General features: G+C 44.8%; 1 protein-coding gene across 11 annotated transcripts in view; it reads left to right on the forward strand.

Annotated features, from left to right (window-relative positions):
* Positions 1-26,642, forward strand: part of AGAP1 (ArfGAP with GTPase domain, ankyrin repeat and PH domain 1) — a 335,965-nt gene that overhangs the window by 242,340 nt on the left and 66,983 nt on the right. For 9 of the 11 annotated variants that reach the window (XM_064719066.1, XM_064719067.1, XM_064719070.1 and 6 more), the window contains one exon: positions 4,591-4,752. The exons of the other annotated variants lie outside the window; for them this stretch is intronic. In XM_064719066.1, the coding sequence (XP_064575136.1) occupies positions 4,591-4,752 (162 nt within the window). The remainder of the gene's footprint in view (positions 1-4,590; positions 4,753-26,642) is intronic. 11 annotated transcript variants of the gene reach the window in all.

Raw genomic sequence — 26,642 nt, forward strand, 5'->3', positions numbered from 1 at the left:
GGGGACAGGGGATGGAAGGACACAGGGAATGGCTGCCACTGCCGGAGGGCAGGGATGGATGGGAGATTGGGAATTGGGAATTGTTCCCTGGCAGGGTGGGCAGGCACAGGGTGCCCAGAGCAGCTGTGGCTGCCCCTGGATCCCTGGCAGTGCCCAAGGCCAGGCTGGATGGGGCTTGTAGCACCCTGGGATAGTGGAAAGTATCCCTGCCCATGACAGGGGTGGGATGGGATGGTCTGTTGGGTCACTTCCAGTCCTGTGATTCAATGATGATTCTGTTAATTTTCCACCCTTTTCAAATCCAGGAGGACACTCACAAAGTCCTTAGGGGGCACAAATGGAGTTGTTCTTGAGATCCATTTGTCGGGCACATGCAGCTCCCAAATAGCAAAATAATAGAAAAGATAGGAAGTGGGAATTGTTACCTTTTACAAAATATGTGTAACACTGGGAGAGGATATGAAATTGTTTCAAACAGCAAATAAAGCCCAGTACAACAGCACAGCTCTTGAGACTCTTCTGAGGATTGGTTTTCATTTAATGTTCTGTCTCTTGACTCTGGGTTGTATTTGTAGACAAAGTGTTTCTTGTGTTCCACCCCTCCTTTCTTCTACCACAGTTTGTCATACTTGAAAGGAATTTCTCTCATGACCATAATTGCAAAATGGATCTTGGAGAGAGGCAGACATGGCACTTGCCTTGTGGAGTAAAAGCTGCATTGGCTTTTTTGTTTTGCTTGGTAAATTCTCACAAATGAGGGCTGGACTTGCACAAGCAGAGCAGTCTCTGTCTTAATCCACGTGTCCTGCACCTGTAGAGAAAAATTCCCATGTGAAGAGCAGAGGGGTGGGGTTTTTATGTCCCATCTCTGCATAACTCAAGGGATGTTTGGTCACCAAGGGTCACTTGTTGCTTTTGGGCATGGAGTGAGATGCTGCACATACTTACAACTCTGGAAATGTCCAAGGCCAGGCTGGGCAGGGCTTGGAGCAGCCTGGGACAGGGAAGGTGTCCCATGGCAGGAGTTGGGGTGTAAGGTCCCTTCCAAGCCAAACAATTCCATGATGTGGCTGTGTCAGCTCTCCCTTCCAGCTGAAGGAGTTAATCTGGCCCTGGGGAGGGATGGAGGGCACGAGGAAGGCTCCTGGCAGCTGGGACACAGCGTGGGCATCTCTGGCTCCCTCCTGGGGGCTGCAGCAGCAGCAGGCGTGGGCTGAAACACGAGGATGCTCCGTTTGGGGGCAGAAGGCATTTTCCAGCAGCGCTTTGCTGCTCATCCCTTCAAAGCAGTCACAAAAAACGAGGCTGTGCCGGCCAGGACAAGCCCAGCTCCGTGGCAAGGGGAGAGTTTTGTCCTCGCTGTGGTGTCATGGAGCTGTGCACCCTGCAAATGATGGCCATCATCAAGGGAAGCTGTGCCCCTGCAGTCCATCAAGAGGCACAGAGCTAATGATGGGCTGGGCAGATAATCGGGGGAGAGTTAATTGTAAGGTTCGATATGGCATCTTGTCAGCAGAGATAAGTTGTCACGTTTTCCACTTGAGCTGAAACTAAATGATTGTAAAATAAGTTATGAGTGTCCTTGGGCCTGTCTGCCAGAATGATGGCTAAGAATACATTCCTGGCCCATCAGTCTCAAGCAGCCCGCTTGATATTTATGCGAACTGAATGTTATTTTATTCCCCCTCTAGTCATGCTTGTCAGCTTCCCGAGTGAAAAGTGAAACTGCTGCTTTGACTCATACTTCAAGTATTGAAGCTCGGAGAGGCTGCAGATTGTTATTATTATTACCAGTATTATATATTTTTTCGGGTGTGTGTTGAACATTGATGCCCGATTGGGAAGAACTAATGGCTGACATTGAGCGTGCGGGATGGCTGCAAAACAGCCCATCCCAGCCCAGTGGAACGCAGCTTATGACTTCCAGTGCCTCTGTCAAAGCTGCTTGAGATGGGGAGTAATGAGGCGCTTGCTTTTTTAATTTGCCATGCCTTTATCCTTGCCTTTTTTTTTTCCCCCCCCCTCTTTTTTTTTATTTTTAAATATATATTTAATAGTGCCGTCAGTGGTCGTCTGTTCTCAGGCGTGGTAATTGATACCAAATAAAATGCATTATTTGTATTCAGTCAGGAGGATGAAATTGCATTCAGCGGGCTGAAGCCTGAACTCATTTACAGTTTCCCCAAGCCTGAGCTTTCAGGAGCCCTCTTTTCAATTTGAAGAATACCTTGTCAGGCACGAGAAGGAGTGGGAAATGGGAGAGCACAGCGTGGAAGCCCGGTGCCTTTTGATTGCTCATATTTTAAAGCAGGGCAATGTTAAATAACTCCCATCCTCAAAGGGTGGGCTCGGAATCCGGGGATCCGGGGCAGCGGCGCGACCAACTCGGCTCCCTTCCTGAGGGACCAACCTTCCTTGCTGCTCGAGGGGGAGGGAGGGAGAGCTCCAGGCTCCCACTTGAGAGCAGTTTGACCCAAGGACAGCAGGTGATTACCTGGAAGGGGCTGGGGATGACGAGGATTTACCACGGGAGGTTAATTCTTCAGCTCCGCGACGCCGGGCGTCAGCCCCGTACGTCCCTCATTTTTCAGAGCTCTCCAGCAGGTTTTGTTGGGGGGATTTACGGCCTGGAAATTAGACAGAGCTGCCACCAGTGTGTGGATGCAGCCTGATGGGTTTTAACAGGGTGTATTCTGTGCTGCTGCCTCAGGATTGTGGGGGTTTTTCCACCAGGTGCGTGCGGGTGCAGGAGGGGATGAGCTCGGATGGGTTTGATTGTTTCAAAGTGAAAGCTGGGAATGAGGTGGGGGGCAAGTGAAGCATTTTGAATCGTAGAATCCCAGAAAGGTTTGGGTTGGAAAGAACATTAAGCATCACCTGGTTGTAACACCTCACAGAGGGACACCATCCGCTAGCCCAGGTTGTTCCAAGCCCCTTCCAGCTGGGCTTTGGGCAGTCCCAGGGATGGGGCAGCCACGGTTTCTCTGGACAACTTGGGGGTTTTCTCCTTCTTTTGAAGTATCAGCATTGGAAACCTGCAGAGTCAAGCTGGAGATCAATACTTGGGGCTCAGAAACCCCAGTGCAGCTGTGCTCATGCCTTTGTGTTCCTGGCACCCTCTTCTGCACCTTCTCCTGTGCCATGGATCCAAAGGGATCTCTGTCCCCTTGGCTGAGAGAATTCCCACCAGGATTTTCACCTGACTTTCACCTCCCTCCTCTCCTGCAGAGACAGCAAACTGTGCCACTTGCACCAGTTGTGGGTCAAATCCTTAAAATCTCCTACACTGATACAGGGTAAATACATCCCCATGAGTCCCTTTTGGGGTTAAATTCTTGGGAACTGGTTTCAAGCTAGTGGATGTAGGGAAAAGAACAGAAATCCTTAATATAAAGATTAATGTTTGGTTTGGTCTCTCTTGCCAGGCAATTAGCTACATAATTTATCCCCCACTAATAACTTAGAGCACAACTGTGCTTAGGGGGTAATTAGTAAATAAACTTTATTAGGAGGAAAAAGAAAGCAAAATAAGTTGGCTTTTGTCAAAGAGGCAGTTCTGTGGGAATTTAACTATGCAAAAAGAATCAAAAGCTATTTTTTTAATAATCTTTGGCTTGATATTTTTCTGACATATTAAGTTAAATGCACTCCTGTTATTACACTTAAGCTTTATAATAAGGATTTTTATTCTTTTTCCCTGTGTCTGCTATTCTGAAACCAATCACCAAGTATTTAACCCCAAAAGGCAATCATGGGAATGTATTTGCTGAATATGTCTGGGAGATTTTAAGGATATGGCACATAAAGGCAGTCCTGATACTGCACTAAGGTGCAATATGGTATTTAAGCAAGGTTCTGGAAATGGCTTCACTTTCCATAATAGCAAGCACTTTCCTTTAAGTGTAGGTTTTATGTGGAATTTTATAATTAAAATCCAAACCAAGCCAGTAATTAAACAAAAATCACATTACCAACCTTGGGGGGAAATCCTGGATTAAGGTTACTTGAATATTTGCTATGTGAAAGGACCCAAGTTCTTAAAATTGTTGGAGTTAATAAAGCAGGAAACTGAACAGGGTAACGTGGGATTATTTCTTTTCCTTGGGAGCAGGTATGAAGTGTGGAACAGGTAGGAATTTATCACACAGTTATTACCTGTACCAGGTGCACATTACTTACCTTATTTTCCACCTTTATTGCCATCATCAGCTTTTCAGTGAGTGTCTGTCTGATATTAATGACAGCAGAGAACATCCAGAGGATCCAGGGATATCTCTGTTTATGTATTAAAATGTCCAAGTGCTACACAAATTAATTTGAGGCTAGGGAGGATCTTTGGAGGAATTGGAAGCACTAAAGTGCTTTCCCATTGTTTTTGTGCATTCCTGCTGGCCTGCCCCTAAAATTGCTGCTGAGTCCTGTAAATCTAGGAGGACTTGAATCAGTTTTTTGGAAAAAACAATGGACATTGTTTGGAGAATCTCCTGCAGCAGCTCAAGAACATATCTGCCCACAGCCTGGGGTTGTAAGCTTGGGTTGTAACCATCACCTCCTTTCAATCTCACAGCATTTTGGTCTTTTCTGCTGCAGACACGGGCCTGGGAGATTCAGTGTGCTCCAGCCCCAGCATCTCCAGCACCACCAGCCCCAAGCTGGACCCCCCTCCTTCCCCCCACGCCAACAGAAAGAAGCACCGCCGGAAGAAAAGCACAAGCAACTTCAAAGCTGACGGCATCTCGGGCACGGCTGAGGGTAGGTCCCGCATCCCAGCCCCAGGCTGAGTCCTGAAAACTGGCCCATTCCAAGGAGTGGTGGTAGCTCAGCACCTGTCGCTGGAGGGCACGAAATAACGCCACACACACACAGCTCTTCCAGATTTAAAAGGGAATTTTTTAATTGCTGGCCCCAAGATTTATCGATTTCCAGAAGTGGCAGTGGATTGGAGGGTGGCAGTGCCACCTCTCCAATGACACTGGGCAAACCAACCGTCCATCAAATTTCTCCTCCTCCATAAAAGCATGCAAAACAATGAGTTACTTACAGAAAGTGTAAATAACTTCTCGTTCTGCATTCTTTTATGGAGGAGAAATGTAAACATGAGAAGGCTTAGAAAAACCTAAAAAACCAGGGTGGCAAGCGCCAACCTCGGCTCTGAATGCATGGGAGAGAGGGAATTGTGAGAAATTAAAGTGTGAGCTTGTGAGGATGGAGCTGAAGCAGCTGAGGCATCACACTGGTGAATTCAGCTGCCTGCAATGTGTTTAGGACTTTTTTTTAATAAATCAGATTCCCCAAGTTAATATGGAGCATCATTTAGCTGTTGAGGTAAGGAAGAGGCACACTTGGAAGGTTAACAAGGAGGAAAAATTCAGGCTCACTCCCAAGCCCACGGATCACGTCAGAACTTGTGTGTTTTTTTCAGTATTATTAAATCCTGTGTTATCACATCTCCTCAGGCACATCCTGAGCTCTAGAATGGCCAACACTTCTGATGCCTCTCATTGTTTGAATATTCAGCTGCTTGTGGAAAAGCTTGTGTTATTTGAGGATAAAAGGGAAAAGGGGAGAGTTTAAATGTTTGGGTTCTTTTTTTTACGAGCCAGAAAGCAAAAGCCAAAAAGAACTTCTTTTTCTCCCTTAGTTTAGCTTACTATTTCCACACTGCTGTAGCTGTTCAATGCCCTTCTGAAGGGGTAACAATGTGTACAGGAGCCAGGTATGATATAAAACATGCTTGCAGCTTTAGAAAAGAAGAAAAGAAACATGCTAGGATTCAACCAAAAGAGCTCCAGAAAAAGAAAGATGAACAAGGGTGGTTGGAGGGCTCAGAAACTGGGGAGTCAACACATAAGGAGAGATGAAAAAGGGAGACAATGGAATAACATTGTGGGAAAAGGGGAGTGTTGAGTAAGAAAAAGATGTGGTTGTAAGCATGGGAGAGTAAAAAACAGCTAATTCAGTATCAAAGAATGTTGGAACAAGTTCTGAAAAAAGGATGACAATTGCAGACAGCTGAAGAGACATTAAAAATAGATGTGATAATAGTATACAACTGAGAAGGGGCATGTTAACTACTACTTAGTCATCCTTATTTTCCATTTATTTAATTTCTCAATTGCACTTCTATCACATCCGGAATTTATTTCCCCAGCTATCTATACAAATCCTTTTTTAAAAAGCCATCAGCTTTTTTTCATAACAGCTCCTGTTGTGTTCTCTTTCCAGTCATTTAACTATCTTTGCTGTTAGTTTCCCCCTAGTTTATGGCCCGAAGCCAAATTTTAGTTCAACCTTTCATTTTTAATTTGTCCTTTTCTTTTTATTTTTCTTTTAAAGAAACCCTTTTACACCACTTATTTTCAAACCTCAATGGCAAATTACAGAGGGGATTTTTCAGAGCTTTCACCATTGGCCCAAGAATATTTTGTTGAAGTCAAAATGAATCAAGACCAGCTGGATATCGAGAGCCTTTGAAAAATCTCTTTCTGAGCAGTTAATAGGTGTATGTTTTCTTTCTCCTGGGGAGATTGTTTTCACAAGGCACTGGAGCCTGTGTGGTCCTGGGCTGCAGGCACAGACCCAGAGGGAACATTTGCACGTGGCTCTCTTGTCCCTGATGTCCCTGTTCTGACTGCAGAGTCCATCCTTCATCCTCCTCTGTCTCCTCTTCCTCTCCTCCTCCTCTTCCAGCATCACATCATGTTACCTGAAATCCTCTTGCAATAACTCAACAAAACTGTCCCCTCTCGTGGAAATGGGATCAGCGTGCTCCCAGAAGGGCAGGAGGTTGTTGGCAAGCAGCAGCTCAGTAACACCCAGGGAGCTCAAAGGGTGGAATCGTTTAGGGTGGAAAAGCCCTCTGAGATCATCCAGTGCAACCATTCCCCAGCACTGCCACGGCCACCACTCACTCATCCCTGTCCCCAGGTGCCACTAAATCCCTCCTGGGATGAGGACTCCACCACTGCCCTGTGCAGCTGGACAGCCCCTTTCAGTGAGGAAATTTTCCCCAGTTTCCACCCTGAGGCTGCCCTGGCCCAGCCTGAGGCCGTTCCCTCTGCTCCTGTCCCTGTTCCCTGGAGCACAGCCCCAGGCTGTCCCCTCCTGGCAGGGAATTCCAGAGAGGGAAAAGATCCCTCTGGAGCCTCCTTTGCTCCAGGCTGAGCCCCTGCCCAGCTCCCTCAGCCCCTCCTGGGGCTCCATTCCCTTTCCAGCTCCATCCCATCCTCTGGACACTGTCCAACATTGCCAACCCCTCCTTTTACAGTGTTTGTACCATCAGCTTCCTGTCACCTGCCTCTCCTCACATGTCTTCTGAGGCAGAAGGTTCACTCTGCTGTGTGAAGTGAAGAGTGTTCTGTTCTGTTCTGTTTGGGACTTGTCAGTGTGTCTCAGGAGTATCATAAAATGCAGGTCCACCAACAAGGGCAGGAATGATGCATCTGACTCCATCTTATTTGAAGGCTAATTATTACTTTATTGTACTATATTATATTCAAGAATGCTATACTATACCAAAGAATACAGAAAGGATAATTACTGAATGCTAAAAAGATAATAATGAAAACTCCTGACTCTTTCCAGAGTCTGACACAGCTTGGCCCTGATGGCCAAAGAGCCAAAACCACTCCCAGCAGAACCCAATGGAACAATCACCTGTGGGTGAACAATCCCCAAACACATCCCACATGAGCACAGCACAGGAGAAGCAAATGAGAGAAGAATTGTTTTCCTTTTCCCTGAGGCCTCTCTTGCTGCTTTTCACCTTCTTAGGAGAAAACCCTGGGTGAAGGGATGTTTCCAGAGGATGTGGATGCCACACTGGAGGGCCTCGGTGGCTGTTAAATTCTTTCATTTCACACCATCTCTTTCAAGCACAGCCCTGCTGCTGAAAAGCAGCCCTTTGGCCACAAGGGCAGAGTGAGGAGTTGTCTCTGGGCATGCCAGGGCTCTGGGCATCCTTCAGCAGACAGCTAATCTGGCTGGTCCTTGAATGCTGGAATCCTTGGCGGGGCTGGGAGGGGATGGCTGACAGCGAGGACAGACAGCCTCGTCCGTCAGCGCGAGCTGAAGGAGAAGCAATGAGGCGTGCTCCAGCTCCTGTCCTTTTAGGAGAAGGGCATCTCACTAAGAGTGATAGTGGCTGGAGATTGCCACTAAGGACGTCCTAGCAACACTCAGAAAGGCTGGGGGGCTGCTCTGCCCAAATCCTGGCAGCCTTTGGGTTTTCTGGGAGTTGTGTTGGTGCAAGGCAGAGCCACTGAATCATTGAGGTTGGAAAGGGCCTCAAGGATCCTCGAGTCCAGCCAGGTTGAGGCTCTTGTGGGTGTTTTCTCCAAGCAGTTGAATGTCAGGAGTTTAGGTTGGATCTCAGGGAAGGGTTCTTCCCCCAGAGGGTGCAGGGATTGGGCACAACCCCAAGGCTGCCAGAGCCCAAGGAGTGTTTGGGTACCTCTGCCAGGGTGAGATTGTTGGGGTGTCTGTGCAGGGCCAGCAGTTGGATCAGTGATCCTTGTGGTGCTTTGCAGCTCTGGATATCCCTTGCTTCTGTGATTTCCACATCTGTCTTGCACTTCAAAGCTGTTTTCACTTCCAGTTATTTCCTTGTTCTCCAGTGCTTGGCTACAAATCTGTCCAGTGACCTAAAAAATTCCCTTGGGGATTTTTCTCCCCCCACCATAACGTAGATTTACACCCTCAGAGGATTACTGCACTTTTGAAGACCACAAATCCAAAATAGGCCATTAAAGGTGTTCTGGGAGATTCCAACACTTTGATCAAAGTGTTTGAGATGCTGCAAATTGGCTCCAGAAGCCTGTGGTGGTAATTGTGGGAGAACCATGATCTTCCTTCCTTCCTTCCTCCTGGAAATCCTGGGCTCCTTGTGCAGAGGAGGAGGAGGAGGATCCTCCTGCAGGTACAATGGATCAGAGTTAAATGGTGTGGGTAATTCTAGATTTTGTGTTGCCTTCCTTTGGCTCCAGGCATGTTTCAAGTGCCTTTCAAACAGGAATTCTGAGTTCCTTCATTTTTGTCTGCACCAAAGCTGAGGTGTTCAATGAGGTTTAAATCTGGTCTTCAGCAAACTGGAGCATTTTTTGCTGCACTTTGCAGGGTTTTTTTCCCCTCCTTGAACGTGCCTGCTTTGATCATTGACCTCTGCCCAAGTATTCAGATATCACGATGATGGACACTGAGCTCAGGCTGGTTCACCAATTCCAAGGCCTGATGCTCATCCCTTTTATGCCCTTCCATAAAGGTCATGCTGATTCTTCTCTCTCCACACTGTCTGCACATGCACAGCCCTCTCTTTCTGGGATGGGTTCTTTCATCTCACTTGGTTTATCTTCCTGCAGCTTTTCTGAGACAATGCTCACAGCAACACAAATGCTGCAGCACCTGCGCTGCGCTTGGAGGAGAATTAAAATTCCATTCCTATCTCAGAAAATCAGATTCTTGTGAATTTTTTTTTTCCCAGGGAGAAGTTTTTCAGTTCTCTGGGCTGAACTTGTCACTGACAAAAAATCCCTTGGTGTGTTTGAGGGTAGCAGCAGGAATGCTTACATTAGGCAAGGTGCCAGCAAGCAGCAGTTTTTTCCCCCACCACGCTGCCTGAAGTTGCTCAGAGCAGGATTAGACAGAGCTGTGTTTCAAAGAGGAATGGCTGCTCAGAGCCTCATCTGTTTGGGTCCCCTTGTGCTGCTGCACTTCCTGGAACAGCCAGGGATAATAGGAAGGCTTTTCAGCTGGAAAACAAGCAGAAAAATTAAAAAGCTTTCTTGGAAATGCTCTTCACAGCAAGATCTTTCCCAGTGTTTATTTTTCTTACTCTTGTTGGTTTAAAAGCTGATGGCTGTGCCAGCTTGAGCCTGCCTCCCCTCCATCCATCTCTGGGATTTTAGGAAGGCCCCAGACTGCCTTTCAGCACTGGGACCATCCCAGTGTTAACCTCCTTATCAAATGTACATTTAAGTTTTTCATGAACAGGAGATCCAGCCAGTGTGGGCTGTAGGGCCAGCACCACCACATCCCAGTGGGATGGGTACATCCACTCCTTCCCTTGGGAAAACCAAAGGATCATGGACTGGGCTGGGGTGGAAGGGACCTCAAAGCCCATCCAGTGCCACCCCCTGAGATGGGACATGGGCAGGGACACCTTCCACTGCTCCAAGCCCCATCCAGCCTGGCCTTGTGTCCGGTTTTCGGCTGTTTGGAGGGCCTGGAAAGGCCCGGGGTGGCCTTGGGGCAGCCCGCGTATCGAAGGACGAGAAGAGGCTTCAGTTCTTCTTTCGGTCTTTATGTTTATTAATTGTTTATCTAAAAGATTTTCTCTCGGCCAGACAGAGCTCTGCTCAGCAGCCAGCCATGAGCACACTGTGCTGCCCTCCAGGGCAGCCACCTATCTTTATACCCATTGTTACGTGTACAATATTTATCATTTTTCCCCAATACCTTTCACCCTTATTGCCCGGTGCACTTTTAGTAACAACCAATCCCAAAGTGCCACCATCACCACAGAAGATGGAGGAGAAGAAGAAGAAGAAGAAGGACAGGACACGCCCCAATTCCTCCATCTTACTTCTCTAAACCCCCCTGTACAGAAATCCTAAACCCTGTGTCTCACCCTCTAATTAACTAATCCCTTCACCATTCACCCCGGTGAAACCCTCCTATCCTCATACAGGTGTCGTCTCCCGTGTAGGGTCAAAGTCCAGCCACCAGACACTTCTGGAACATTCCAGGACTCCCGAGCCCCCCAAGGGTGGTCTCGGTGACTCGGCACCTCAGTCCTGAGGTGCTGAGATCCCACAGCCTTGGGCACTGCCAGGGATCCAGGGGCAGCCACAGCTGCTCTGGGCACCCTGTGCCAGGGCCTGCCCACCCTGCCAGGGAAGAGAATTCACCATCTCGTGTCTCAGCATCCTGGGGCAAACCCCCCAGCTCTGCTCTGCACACGCAGCTGGAGCTGGGAAACAGCGCCCGGGGAGCAGCAAGGGTGAGCTCCAACTGCAGGGAGACTTTCCAAACTCTCTGAAAGCCATGTTCTTCTTCATCATTTGGTTCTAAAGAGGTTTTGAAGGACAAAGAAGGACCTTTTATGTTTCTTCTCAGAACTGTTTTGTTAGCACAAAGGTATTTGTTCTCTGCCCCTTGTGCAGTAATTGCTTTTCCTGGTGCTTTGCTGCTCTGTGCGGTCCAGACCCAACTCCAGGTTTACACTTTCTGGCTTTTAGCTGAAGGATGAACCCCACTTTACTGAAAAACCCTATTTTTTTTATTTTCCTGGGGTAAACTGGTGAAGCTATTTAAAAAACCCTTGTTTTTTAAAACACACATTTTGTGTCACTGTGTGTTGAAAATGAGCCCTGGTTAAGCAGGAAATGAAAATATATTCATTTGTTTTCTGTGGCAAAGGTTTAGTGACACCTCTCATTTGTTCTTTTAGCAATGAGCAAAACCATCAGTGCTTTCAGCTGCTGTCTCCCTGTGTCCCTTTCAGCCACCCCACAACCAGAATGACAAGGGGAATTACAGAAATGCAGTTCTCTGTATAACACCTGGAATTCTGCTTCTTTTAAATGAAAAAACCAGAAGCAATACAGGGGTCACTGAAATGCATGGAAAAGCTGTGGGCATTTCCCCTGCAGCCTCCCACCCTGAGCTTTCCTGGTGATTTACCTGCTGGCATCATACCCTGAGGTGATTTAAATGTTCTTGGTACCACACTGTGATGACCTCCACACAATTGTAACAAACATTTCCTTTAGAAAGTGTGGTGGCCACACTGAACTAAAAATTCTGTCTCTCTAAGCATGCTAAAAAAAATGTCATCTGGAATTTTTGGAAGTTTAGTGGAAACAATTCAAGAAGCAAAAGTGGGAGAGCAAATTCCTCCTTTGACAGATGAACTTGACATTTTTAATGCTAATACTTATCATGCACTGAATTAAGCACCATGATGAAGGAAGGTATTTTTACTTGCTGCTCTTAGATATATATTTAATTTTTTATTTTTTTTTTTTTTGCTTTTTATGGTCTGGAAGAAACCTTCTGACATTGTCAGAGGACAGCATGTTCACAAACCTTTCCAGCACAAAAAGCCACAGCGTTGTCACTGCCTTTTCTCTGAAATGTAATATCTTGACCTGCAGCTGCAGCAAGGGCAAAGCCACTCACCTATTAAAGAGTTTGTAACCTTTGGAATCCAATCCATTGGATGTGGAGGTCCTTGGATGGATTGTGTTGCTTGAAGTGATGCCCAGAACTGAGCTGCCATCAAAACTTCTTCGAGGAAAGAGTTTGCAGTCCATTAGAGGGCAATTAAATGTGCAGCAAACAGGTGTTGCCCATGAAGGAATGCCACAAAAATCATTCCTGGTGATCTTGCCATCCTAATTATTTTAGCTGATCCCTGTGTATCAGCTATCAATAATTACAGCCTGCTGTGTGATTGGGGTACAGCAACAACACGAAGTCTGGGCATGAATCACGAGGGGAAAACAGTAATTCCTTAATAATACCCTATATATTTTTTTCAGTTATACCCTTTTAAAATTATGAGAGGTATCTTAAGCTCTTCCCCTCTAAAAAATAAAGACATAAATGTAAAATTGAAAATCCCAAATCACACAGAAGAGGAGTACGTTCCCATCCTGTCGTGCAGTATTTCTGTGCACCTTCTGATAAAGGGTTTAGTGACAGCAGGTTTTGCTTCTATTTCTGGCCTCTTTAGGTACCTGAAGTTTTAGGAAGTAAATGTTCATAGTTTTAAAAAATATTCAGGGCTTAAGGAGAGAGGGATACAAAAGTGGCATTTTGTCTGCAATGCTGAATGAAGAGAAGAAGCATTTATTTGGAACTGGAGGGGTTGGCAGGATGAGCAGATTCCTGGGAAGGTTGGGGGGTTTAAATAGGTTTGTAATTTAGGGTTAAATAGGTTTAGCATTTAGGGTTACTGCTGAATTCTCTTGGTGTACAGTTTGTTGGTCATGGTGTCATTTGTGTGGTCTTCCTGTACATGAAACATTTCAGGAACTTCAGCAAATTTTGCAGAATTTCATATTGGACACAAAAAAACCCCCACTTTCTAAACCTGGGCTTTAATGAGCTTGCTATCAGTGAGATTTTAGGAGTGTGTTTAGTTAGGTATTTGCATCCTCATTTTGTAGATTATCTCAGAAGAGTTGTAAGCCTCCCTGACCAACCATTCTCTGCTCTAGCTGTTTTTTAGGAAAGAATTTCTTTAAAAACCTCACAAAACAAAGCAGGTCTAAGGGTTTAGTTGGCATTAAAAATGAGCAAAATGCCTAGCTGTGTTTTTCCTGCCTGCAAGAGAACTTCAAGAAGAAACCCCAGCAGTGTGTGCCCATATCTGTAATGCCAGATGCTCGTTTGGGCATCTCTGAGTTTATCACCTCTCCTTGTCAAAACACTCCTGGGCTCTAATTCCACCCATCAGCTGGGACTTCACCCAAAGGAAGCTCAACCAAAGGAAGCTCAGTCCTGTGCAGGAGGAGGCAGGAGGGCAGAAATTAAAAAATCCAGCCCCAATCTTCAGAGCCTGGCTTTCAACCAAGGCAGAAAGGTCACTGCTTGGGAATCCTCGAGCCTCGGCTGCCACAGCCTCGCTGACATGAAAGGGCTGCTGCTGCTGCTGCAAGGCACTTATGTTGATGCTGAGGAGTGAAAGACAAGGGAGGTGAAGCTCATCTATTGTTTTAACCCACTTCATTGCAGGCTAAACAAGTTGAAAGATTCCTGCTTCCCTTCAGAAGCCGGGGTCGGTGGAGGCGGCCGGTTCCGCCCCCCTGGTTGAAAGGAAAAGTGTCACAGTGGTGGTCAGCAGGAAAAGGGATTCTGGAGAGGCTGAGGCCTGGGATGAATTGGTGCTGGTTGTACACACTGGCACATCTGGAGAGAGAGAGAAAAGTTATTTTTATTTTATTTTACTTTATTTTATTTTCAAAGTTTCCCTAAAAATTAGTCCCGTTTTGAGCACTGTGACAGCGGAAGGGCCCGCTGGGTATCCAGTGCCATGCTGGGATTTGGCCTGATTTTTTGGGGAAGGAGGAAGTTTTGAGCAGCTTGGTAACTGAATAAAAACAAGTGACACCTTAGCATTTCACTGGCTTTGGGTAATTAGTGTCCTCAGCAAGGTGCTGCCAGCTTGACACAGAGATTTTGGTTATGAAAACGGTTCCTGATGTCCACAAGGTGATGTTTGCAGAGGTAGGCAATGAGTTTGTTTGTAAAATGTTAATCCTGCTAGAGAGGTTGGTAGTTCTGTTCCTTAAATAAAAATGTCTGTTCTACAAGTGCCTTCCAGTTTTTCTGGAGTGTAGGGCAATTTCATTTTGTTATGAGCCTATATACCTGAATTAAAATACCATAAAATTAGGTGATTATGTATGATAAAGGTACAGCCAGTGAAAAGGCTAAAATCAGGTGCTCAGTGTAACTTTGTCCTCCTGTTCATCTCTCAAGGCAAATTGTCACAATTTCAGTAAACAGGGTATTGTGGTGTAGAAGGAATATCTAGTTTTTGAAGGATGCCTGTGCACTTGGGCTCATCAGCTTGTTGGGACTGTCCCACCAGTGGGAAACAGCTTTCTTTAAAAGGTGCAAGTCTTAAATAATTCCCTTCAGAAGCTCTGCTTGTGGAGGATTGCCATGGAGGATTGTCATGGATAGCTCAGTCCTGGAAATCAAGGGGGATTGTGTCATGTCTGATCTACCCAAGGCTTATTAAACATATCAGCTCTTGGCTGATAAGAGCTCATAATCAAGAGGTACACACAGAACAATAACAGTTTTTTAGTTGCAAACCCCTACATTTTAGTCAATTATGGATTTTATAGCAACCTGTAGATCAAGAAATATTTACCTGTAGATCAAGAAATATTCACCTGTAGATCAAGAAATATTTACCTGTAAATCAAGAAATATTTGTGCTCCTTATTGTTTTGATTCTTTGTCAAAGTGTTTGTTACATGTTTTAAAAAACACGTCCAAAACTGAGGAGAGTGGTGATAAATATGAACAACTGTACTAAATATATGGCTGAATATGCATTTATTGGCTTGCAGACTGAAAGAGTAAGTCCAGGACAGATGTTGGGAAGGAATTTTCCCCTCTGAGGGGAGAAGGGTGCCCAGAGCAGCTGTGGCTGCCCCTGGATCCCTGGAAGTGTTGGGCAGGGCTTGGAGCAGCCTGGGATGGTGGAAGGTGTCCCTGCCATGGCAGGGGTGGCACTGGATGGGCTTTGGGGTCACTTCCAACTCAAACCAGTTTGGGATTCTGTGGAAATGGAGACTTTTCATGCAAAGGGTGGGTTTGAGGAGCAGTGTGCCAGTGGAATGTGTTTGGAAGGGCACAGATCCATGGGGATGGGGCTCTCCATGGGAACACCAAGTGGGAAATGCTGTGCAATGGGATTTAATCTGCTGGAGGTGCTGGGAGCTGCCAGGCCTGGAGGAGGTGATGGAGGTGCTGATGGTGGCAGTTGCTGGAGATGTGGCAGGGTGGACTTTCCCTGCCCCTTCAGCAATTGTCCCAGCCCTGGAGCCGTTCCAGTTCCCATCCTTTGTGGTACTGATGTCATCCCTGCTGCAGTAGTGCTGAGCTCTTCATTTCCAGCCCCTGGCCTGTCAGTCATTTCAAACCCACGTTGTTTTGTCAAGTTTCAAGCCTTACATCAGCTGAAGTCCTCGCTGTAGATGTACATGCCCTGTGTGAGGTTTCAGTGCTGAGCTGGCTGTTATGTTTATTTTATACCCTGTGCTTTAATCTCCTGTTTTCTGTCCCTCCACCTTTCTCTTTACAGACCAGTTACTTGTGACAGATGTTATGCATCATATGTGGTGTGTAACTCCAGGAAGCACTCGGTAAAAAGGGAAACTTGAACAGGCCTCATCATTGACATTTTCCACCAGTTCTCCCCCCTGACTCTAAAAAAGAAAAAAAAATTAATAAAGGTTTCTTTTGTGAGCGTGAGCTGGAGAAAATTGGCCATTTGTCTGTGAGGTAATAGGCTTTGGGATAATATGAAAATCTATCAAATGATTAAATTCAATGACATTAAATCACAATTCATGAAAGGAGAATACTGCACAGTTTAATTCTATTTAATTTTTGAGGGGGGAAAAGAAAAAGCCCTTAAAAAAAAAAAATTTGTTTGAGTTTCTCTTAAGCTGATTTCTCTGTGCTCTTTCTTAAAAGTGCCTTTCTAGTTGCCACACAGTGATGTGATCATTATCTGTCACCTCGTCGCCTTGCTGCCTCAACACGCAGTAAAATACAAAAAAAAAAATAAAAAAAGAGAGGGAGAGAGGGGGAGAAAAAAAAATAATAAAAAAAAGAAGACCAGAGGAGCTTGTGAAGTATGACTTCCTATCCCAAGACTCATTGGCTGCGATTGGTAGCGCTTGACAGTAATGATCTTATTACAGTACTCTGGACCTTGAAGAGATTTCATGAGGAGAGCGCCGAGGCCGCGCCGCCGTGTAATCAAGTGGCGCTGAATATTCCACAGGCTCTGATCACACACTGATTGGGCACAGTTTTAGCCCATCTTCCAGTCAATTATGCATGGCCCCTCGTGCTCCTGTGATAGTCAGAAACATTGATGGCTGTTGTCTGGGGCTGGGAGGGGGAGGCTGGCAGCCAGCCAGGGGTTTGAAGTGCAGTCATTGCGGGAGAAGTGCTTTTTAGTTGGAATTGATTACCTTTCTTTGGGTTTGTGCTTAATGGCAAAACTGGATTGGAGAGGGCTTCAGGTGAAAAATGGCCGTATTAGCCATTTAGAGGAGCTGAACTCCTAGTCAATTTTTAGCTTTCCCCTGTTTCCATCTAATTTATATTTAATGATGTAGCGTTTGATAATATTTAAGATATTTCATTCCCAGTTGCTGCTGAGCACACATGTTGAGCACATGTTAAATGACAGCAGATCAGCATTCAGCTTTTAGGGATTCATGCAGTTTAACCTGCAGGCTGCCAGAACGTGGCTCTGGTTTGGCACCCGTGCCAGCAGACGTCGCGAGGTGCGAAGCCGACGTTCCCAAGCTGGTTTTATCCCAATTTTATCCCAATAATGAGGATAAATCCCTGGCCTTTAAAACAGGCAGAGGGGCACTGGCCAGCTCCTTCATTTAGCTCCTCGTGTCTCAGAGGCTGATTAGGCTGCTGTTTATTTCTCCCCTATGAAAATGTCACATCTTCCTTCGTTCAAATAAAAGTAAAATCATTAAAGCCGAACTCCAGGTGCCAGAGGAGGGAATTGATTGTCAGTGATGCTCCTTGCTCAGTGCCACCACTCTGCTTTCTCACACATGAATATCCTGCAATTCCTAATTCTTGGATGCATGTATGGCTCAGAGATGAGCTTTAAAGCTTTTTACTTTATAGTACAATGCTGTATTATCCATGCATCAAATGAAGAGCTTATGTTTGGGATATGCCAGGGGATGGAAAAATGCAATTAAAACTCTGCTGTGGTATCACCCCAAATTTTTATTGCCATTAATCAATACAATTTTTCTCCATCTGCCTGGAATTCTTGCAGTTCTGCTCCCAGCCTTTCCTGAAGGTGTTTCTGCCCCCCTCATGGTACTGCCCCTCTTCTACTGCTTCCCTTTTATTTGGATTGTTTATTTGGTTTGGTTTTTTCCCTAAAACTAAGCTCAAATTGACCAGCCCCACCCCTAAAAAAGCAATTTTAATTTATTTTTTAAAATCTTTGTCTTCTTTAAATCAGTTCTCACCTCCCACATAAGGGCCAGACCAGAAATTACAGCAAAAAAAATGTTGCCTTGGTGGGTTTTTTCTCTTTGAAACAGAGCTGTTGGGGTTTGTTGCAATGAATTCAGGTTTAGCTATTGTCTGAAATTCCAGATCCTGGTGTGGGGGGATTTGTGCATATTTTGAGGTATTTGCTGAGCTGTGTGTGCTCATCCCTGTGCCTGCAGCCAGGCTTTGCCCACCCTGAGAGAGGGGAGCTTTGGCTCTGGGGCAGCTTTGGTGCCCAAATCATAACAAACCTGAGGGGCAGCTCTACATTTTCCATCTTGGTCTCCATCAGGGAGGTGAAACCCTTGGAAAAGTCAACTTTGCAAGGGGAGGAGTTGTACTTGGTTGGTTCTGTTGGCTCTGTTGCAGTGTGGGCTCTGTTTGAGCTGCTGCCTGTGGGAATCTGTGGTTTTGCTCACCTGAGGCAATCAGGGAAGAGATTGTGTGGTGACACACCCTGCTCAATAGGGACATGGCAGGGACATGGCAGGGACATGGCAGGGACATCACAGCTCTGTGAATCATGGCAGATCTCCCATGGGAGCGGGATGTTGGATATGGGATGTGGGAAACTCCTGTAGGATTTTTACAGAAAGGATGGTTTGGGTTGTCCCCAGGCAGGTTCATCCCATGAGAGGTTCATCCCCTGGGCCCTCCAGGCACTGCCGTGGCTTTGGTTCCTTCCCATTTTATGGTGAGAGCTGGTGTTTATCACACAGGAGTGACCCAGCAATCTGAGCCTGGAAAGGTGGAGGTGGGGAAGGAAGTCTGGCAGCACTTAACCAGTGACTAAATGTACATTTTCATCCTGAAACCAAGCTCTCATCTGGGCTAATAGTTCCCATTTGGAAATCCCTGAAATATCACGGAGGATTCCTGAAAAATTATTTTCAGCAAGACCCCACTTGCCAGGCAACATACCTGAGCTTCATACAATACTTAAGAGGCCTGAGTGTTTAATTAAATTAGAACAAACCTAATTGAAATAAATCATAGATTAATATGTGCTTAGTGTTTTTAATAATTAGGTAAAATGTAAGTTAATGCTCACCAGATTACCTGAAGACTCTGGTATGAGGATCCATAGTGATTATAAGGAGAATGTGAAAACTGATTAATTTTTAGTGATCTGTCAGCTATAATCTTTATTTCTCAGTCTCTCTGTGTACACTTAGACACTGGTTTGTCCAGGCAAAGTCAATAATTTGGTCACCACTGATTATGGTTAAACTTTGGATCCCAAATGTGAAGTGAGGAGCTGAGCTTTGGTAACCTGGGGAGGAATGGGATGTACTGGAATGATGGGGAGGTTTCCCTCTGTGGAAGAGGAGATCTGGGCTTCAATTTATGGTGTGCTCTTAGATTTTATTTTATTTTATTTTATTTTATTTTATTTTATTTTATTTTATTTTATTTTTTAATAAATTTTTATTTTCTTTTTATTTTTTATATTATTTACTATTTATTTTATTTTATTTTATTTTTTAATAATTTTTTATTTTCTTTTTTATATTATTTACTATTGGTTTTATTATTTTATTTTATTTTATTTTATTTTATTTTATTTTATTTTTTTTATAAAAATTTTATTTTTTTTATTTTAAGGTATGACTATAATGAGTCTGCATTAATAAAGTTCTATACTTCTTGGATTTCTCTATTAATTATGTACATAATGGTTTTAATTTGCATTGCATTTATTGCTAATTTAAGTTATCGATATGCGATTTTATTTGTAAAATAACTGAGAGGTCTGAATAGATCAGGTCCTAAACATAGTGATTACCTGCTAAGAATTCATGTAAAAGTTTAATTGCAGCCCTGCATTTTTGCTCTAATATAAGAACAGCATTCCCAGAAACTGACAGCATTGAAAATAAATGTGGAATAAATATTTTGCTTTCCTGATCATGAGTAATACTGCCCATAATAGAAACTATCTGCCTCTTCCCTAAGTGGTTCTGAGGGTTTTTGTTGGTATGGTTTGTATATTGTGCAAGGGAGATATATTTCTTTCAGTCTTTTGATTTCCTCCACAGCCTCTGAGTGGAGGAGATGTTCCTTTTCCATATCATCAGGCCCCATAATTTGTCATAATGCTACTCAATAGCTCATGTAAGGAATGTGAAGGGACTCTGTCAGGGTTGTTAGGCACAAAGTTTAACCTGCAACACTTGTGGGGAGAAAAAAGAAAAGAAGAAAAGATTGACATAAACTGTCCCCCAGAGCCAGAACAAAATCCAAGATGGTTTTGTGAGCAGCAAAGGAGGCAGCACGTTGGATCTCTCTGAGAATTGTGCTGGGCTTTGCTCCTGCTTGAGGAGGATGTTGAATATCCAAGGAACATTCAGAGGATTCTTGTTCATTCCACTTATCCTTCCAGGGAGAAGTAGGTCCTGGACGCCCTGTGAAACACAAAGGGTTTTGTCATTTCAAGGCAGTGCCACATCACACATGTTGGAATTGTGGAATTGTCACCTCCTGGCTCTTAGTCCCCACTGGGTGCTCATTTTTTGTGGGTCTGTCCTAACACATCAACTCCAGTTTGATGGGCAAATTCAACATGAATATATATATTTATTTTTCTTTTTATCATCTCCTTTTTGTTTTCTTCCTAAAGAGCTTTGTGGCAAGGCGTGATGGATATTTTAATCTGCAATAAAAGGTACTGCCAGACACCTCCATGCTGGCAATTTTAGTCAGCAGTCCAGCCACTTTTGCAAGGGATGGACAAGGCTGAAATGGGAGCTGTGGGAATGGTGGGAGATGAGGTGGAAAAAATTCCCCCCAAGTGCCTGTTTCTGTCCCAGCTGTGCATCTCTGGGGACAGGGTTCGTGGTTTCCCCTCCATTTTTGGGGTGAATTTGCTTCCCTGTGCTGCACCAATAATGAGGAGAGGATCTCCTCTTTGCCACTCACAGGAACTGCAGAGCATCAATTGATCACTCACAGTTTTTCAGCACATCCAGCTTGCTCCCATCCCAAGCAGGAAAAGCTGGCTGTGTTTGGCACAGCATTTTTAAGGGGTTTTTATCCTCTCAGTGACATCACAGCTCACCTGGGGACAAAGTTCTGCCACTCTGGGGGAACCCAGGGTGCAGTGTCTGGCTGAGAACTCTGATTTTCTCATGAAAATTCTCTTTTGATTGCACTTTGTTTTACCTGGCTTTTCATGCTCACTTTCTTTACCAAACCCATTTGTTCTTGCCCACCAAGCAAGTCCAGCTATGCCCACTGAAGGAAATAATCTGTATCAAGCTTTATTACATTTGATTGCACAGTGTTTTGGCAGTCATTTTGTATTGGTGTTTTGCGGGGGGTTTTTGTGCCATTTCTTCAAGTTAACTCCATTTGGAAAGGTTATATAATTATGAAGGGATCTCATAGCAGTGAGAATGTTGCAGAGGACTGGAACAATCCAAAAAAGGTATTACTGGAGTTGGAAATTTGGAAACAGGGAAGGGATCCTGAAGAACCTGTGTGTTATTTAACCTCACACTGATCCAGTGTGAAATCCTGGGAAGGCTGATGTGGGATCTGCCTAGAAACTTAATTTCCATTGGCACAGTAACAGAACTGTCCAAGTCTCTCCCAGGAGATTGTCAGGGGATAAGGAGCTGGGCAATTTTTAATGCCACATTATCACAAGTGTCTTTCAAGAGCAAACACACCGAGTTAGACCTGAGATCACAAGAAGCAGCTGTGAAGGGGGATTTTCTCCTTGCTTCCCATGGAATCAGTCATCTTCACACTCCATCTGCATTTCTCCTGCTACTGGCAGTGCAGCCTGGGGGGTTTTTACCACTCCAGAGGTCTTTTAGACCTTCTGAAGAAAATTCTTGCTGCTTCTCCTTTATCAGGTCCTGTTATCCCCCTCTCTTAATGTTCTCCTGTGTGCAAACTGAGCTCTTGTCTTTCTGAGGCCAACCAGAGATTCATCTGCTGGGGCTTTCTGTTCTCTGTCCAGGTTTGGGTGGGATATTGGGAATAAATCTTCCCTGGGAGGGTGCTGAGACCCTGGCACAGGTGCCCAGAGCAGCTGGGGCTGCCCCTGGATCGCTGGAAGTGCCCAAGGCCAGGCTGGAGCAGCCTGGGATAGTGGAAGGTGTCCCTGCCCGTGATTTTTATAGACATGGAAATGATTTTTATAGATGTGGAAATGATTTTTTTGAATGAGAGAAATGGCAGATTTGGGCTGCAAAGCTGAAAAGCAACCCAAGAGAATAATGCAGACTCGTGGCAGCTCAGCACTCTGAGGGGTTTGGTGCTTTTGAAGGAGTGGATGATAAAATAGGCCTGACTTCTACAGGGAGCAGGATGCTGCTGATGCCACCAGTGAGATAAAGCTGCTGGTGATGTGCTGCTTGTAAATTTTAAACTCAATTCATTCCTCAAGGGGGAGAAATCCTGGGCTATTCTGCCTCAAAAGCAGCCCCATGCCTCTCTCCCAGCTGAGGGTAGGTGGGGTTTGCAGTGATGTTACACTGCAACATAACAGCCTTGACAGCAAGGTGGGGTTTGCAGCTCTCACTGATATTGCACTGCAGTAGTGCAGCCTTGACAGCTGTGGGTGATGCTGCAGCTCAGCTTTGGCCATCAGGAAGAATCCCTGGAGGATCTGGAGCCTCCTGAGACCTCTGATGCCTCCCTGGTGTTGATGGTTTCATCCCTGCGCTTCAGTAGCGGGGCCAATCCCCAGCTGCACCTTCCTGCTTTTACAGGATATTCCTCTTCCCAGCCATGCTCTGCCTGCCCCACCACCCCCAAAAATAAAATAAAATAGAACAAAACCCTCTGGGTGCATTGGTTTGGGGCTCAGCCTGGGTGCAATGCCAGCATTCAGCCCCTCCCAACAACGTGGCTCTGTTGTCAGCAGGGCCTGATCATTTGGCTGCTCCATCTGAGCTGGAGCTGTGTGGAGATTAACTGGTGTCTGTCCAACCATTTGTCACACAAATAACAGTGCCAGTGGAGTGAAATCCTATAAATCATTTTTTTCCAGGATTGAAAGCTTTTATCAGTTGTGTCACTTCCATTATTCAATAAGTGATCGGTAACAGGCGCTGTGGTTGAGCCAGTCAGTGGTGAACAGCTCAGAGCTGTGGCTTGGGAGGGAGCCTGGGACACCAGCAGCTGATGCAAATTCAGGATTTCATATTTCTCTTTAGTATTTATCTGAGTTGGTACTCAGGGTTGTGCTGGAAAGGTGAAAGGCAGCACAACTTTGGCACAAATCTCTTAATTCATGGTTTGGTCCCTTGTGGTGTTTGTGTGGGCCCTGCCTAATGTTCAAAACATCCAAACAGCAAATCCCATCCTCCTTTTCTCAGCTTAATTCCAGAGCTGACCACAGCAGCTCCCCAGGGATTCCCAGCAGCGACAGCTTTTGGGAAAAAAGTCAAATTACAAAAGTCAAATTACAGGGATGACAACCTTCGTGTAAGAGCAGCCACAGCCCTGAGCTGGATGGATTTGTGCAAAGTTGTGGGCAGATGCTGGGGAGTAGCAAACCACAAACATCTTCAACCTAATGATTTTACATTTTTCACTGGTATTGTGCAAATTAACATCAGATATGAGGAGCCTCACCCAAGACAGCCATAGGTGGTAGCAATTCCTGTGGGGGAAGCCCTTGGAAATGCAGGCTATGGAGAGGAGACAAAATGTTTTCTCTGCCCTTGGTAAGATTTTTTCTGTTCCCATGGGGTGTCTCAGTACTGAACTTCTCCCTAGGAAGAGAGCTGGGTTAAGACTCCTTCCCAAAGAGATGGAGAACTGTGCAGCAAGCATTGCTTGGGGAGATCAGCTGGAAGTTTGTAAACTCCTTGTGAGAATTCCACGCTGCTTTGTCCCATTTGAGGTGGCTGTTTAACTGTGCAGGCTCTGAGGAGTTCTAAAATGCAAATTCATAGATTTAACCTAAAATGGTTGGGTTTGGAAGGGAGTTTAAAGCTCATGCAGTGCTCCTCCCATGGGCAGGGACACCTCCCACTGTCCCAGGCTGCTCCCAGCCCCATCCAGCCTGGCCTTGGGCACTGCCAGGGATCTGGGCACCCTGTGCCAGGGCCTGCCCACCCTCATAGGGAACAATTCCTTCCCAAAATCCCAATTTCCCTCTGTTTTAACCCATTCCCCCACGTCCTGTCCAATTTCCTGCCAAGCCTGTGGGTGCACTCCTGGGTAGGAGCTTCTGCCAAACTCAGAGTTCCAGTGACCCCTGCATGCTCAGCTTGTCCTCCTCAGACTGAAGGACCCAGCATCTGCAGGTCTGTGGTTTCCAGTTCAGCCAAGGCAAGGGACTGGGAGTCTCCTGCCCTGTCAGTGCAGGGCGATGTGGAAGCCCAGGCACAAAGGGAGATGGTCACAAAGGTTCTTTTGCAGCCTAAATCATTCCCCTGTCTTTGCATGATCCTTCAGGTTTATAGAGAAGTAATCATGACAGGTGGCTGAGCACTTTGTGGGGGAAGTGAACACAAGGAATCTCTCCAAGCTGGATTTTTCCAGTGAGGAATCCCCACTCTCACAGAAGTTGCACCACAAGCAGGGTGACCATGCTGAACAATTAACAAGGGTGACATGCTGAACAATTAACACCCAGCTCTGGCAGGTTGGCTCCTGCTCATTTTCACAAGTATGCAAACTCACAAAGAACTCATTTTTATGTTAGACATACACAAATTTGAGGGTTGTGTGTTGGTTGTGCCTCAGTTTTTATTTACCTGTGGCATTCACATTCTCTGATAAAAATCCCTTCACCCAGGGTTTTTCTCCTGGGAAGCTCAGAGCCTCAGAGAAAAGGAAAACAATTCTTATCCCATTTGCTTCTCCTGTGCTGTGCTCATGTGGAATGTGTTTGGGGATTGTTCACCCACAGGTGATTGTTCCATTGGGTTCTGCTGGGAGTTGTTTTGGCTCTTTGGCCAATCAGGGCCAAGCTGTGTCAGACTCTGGACAGAGTCACAAGCTTTCATTATTATCTTTTAAATATTTATTATTATATATTATTATTATTTATATTTATTATTATTATTATTAGCATTCAGTAAGTATCTTTTCTCTATTCTTCGGTATAGTCAGTATAGTATTCTTTAATATAATATTGTATTATAAACTAATAAATTAGCCTTCCTGCCTTTGTCAGAGCATTCCCTGCAAATCCAATATTTACCCTTGTGTGAAGTTCCCTTCTGCAGTGGGGTGGATGATGTGGATTAAAGGTGAGCAAAATGGGAGGTGGTAACAATAATTCTGATTTCTGTTCAGTATTTCACATTTCAGAGTGAGTCAGAGCTGGAATAACAAAGTGGCACTGATGCCTAACCTGGGCATTGGGAAAATCAAATTCTTCATCACTTGGATCTACAAAAGAATCTCCAGGAAATGAGAGCTGGGAGAATTCCATAAATATTGGTGCTCAGTCTTGGCTTGCTTTCTGTAAGACACCTTGACAGAAGTTCCCTGGATTCTCCCCCCAAATTCTGCTTCCTCCTCAGCCTTTTTTCTTCATCTCCTTCAAGTGCACTGAGAGGGCTTTAGTGAAGGTGCATTTTGTGTTCCAGGACTGTTCTTGGGCTGGGTGACCCTTCCAGCCAGAGCCATTCCATGCCAGGAGGGCTCTCCAAACCCAGGTGGTTTTTGTAGCACTCACATTCTCTGAAAAAATTCTTTCGCCCAAAATTTTTATTCTGAAAAGCTAAAAAACCTCAAAAAAAAAAAATTCCTATCTCATTTACTTCTCCCCTGGTTTACTCATAAAAAATATATTTAAAACTGGTTTACCCACAAGTAATTATTTCATTAAATTCTAATGTGAGTTGTTTTACCTCTTCCCTGGAAGTGCTCAAAAAATGAATATTTGTGGCACTTTGTTGTTGGGCTTTGTGACATTTGGTCAAGACTTGATAATCTTGGAAGTCTTTTCCAACCCTTGTGATTCTGTGAAATCTAGCTGAGTAGCCAAATAAAAAAAGTAGTAATTTAGTACAACAAAAAAAAGTATAATAGAAGTTAATATTTAGGGTGGAGGCTCAGATGTAATGGCACAAACTGCTCTGTTGGAAATTAAAAATAAGGCAAGGTGCACTGTACACTCCTGGATAGCTGTGTTAATTAATGCCTGATGATTGCATGTTACTCCAGTCATATTTCCAGTTGTAAAATACATGAGAAAAGCAATGGAATGGAGTCAGAAGCTCTGCTTGCTCACAGCTTCACTCACCTGGAGTAAATTTTTTTTTTTTAATTTTAATTATTTTTATATATTTAAATAAATACAGATTCCTTTCAATAAAAATATTAAAATGCATTTAAGACAGGTTTTCAATAAGCACATTTTGGGGAGGAGGTGTTTTACATTTGAATTACTAGAGTGGGACAGCTGGGCTTTACAGAAAACTGTCATTTTAAAATGACAGTTTAAAAGTGGCAGCATTAAAAGTGAAAGGAAAAAAAAATCAGTTATGATCTTGACAAATCCCATTTTGTCAGGGAAGTATTTTCGTTTCCTCTGCAGGAAAACCTCTTATGGTCGTTTTGTGGGTTGGTTTGGTTTTTTTTTTAAGTCCAGATGTGTACGAAAAAGCAGTGAAATTCCCTTAATTCCATAATAGCTCAGCTGGCCTGGTGAAGTCACCCCAAATTGGAGCTGCCCCTGGGAATGGGAGGCTGGAATGCTCCAGAGCTGGAGCTGGGGCTCTGCTGATCACAGCCAAGCCATCCCAGCCCTGCCACATAGCAGCAGTCAGAGTCATTAAATAATTATACCTTTGATTAGCTGCTTTAACTGTTCATTGCCTTTGAAATATGATAGTATAATTTAAAGCTTTTATTAAAAGACAATTTTTCTAGGTGGTTGA

This window comes from Zonotrichia leucophrys, chromosome 7, assembly GCF_028769735.1.
Source record: "Zonotrichia leucophrys gambelii isolate GWCS_2022_RI chromosome 7, RI_Zleu_2.0, whole genome shotgun sequence".
Taxonomy (NCBI): Eukaryota; Metazoa; Chordata; class Aves; order Passeriformes; family Passerellidae; genus Zonotrichia; species Zonotrichia leucophrys.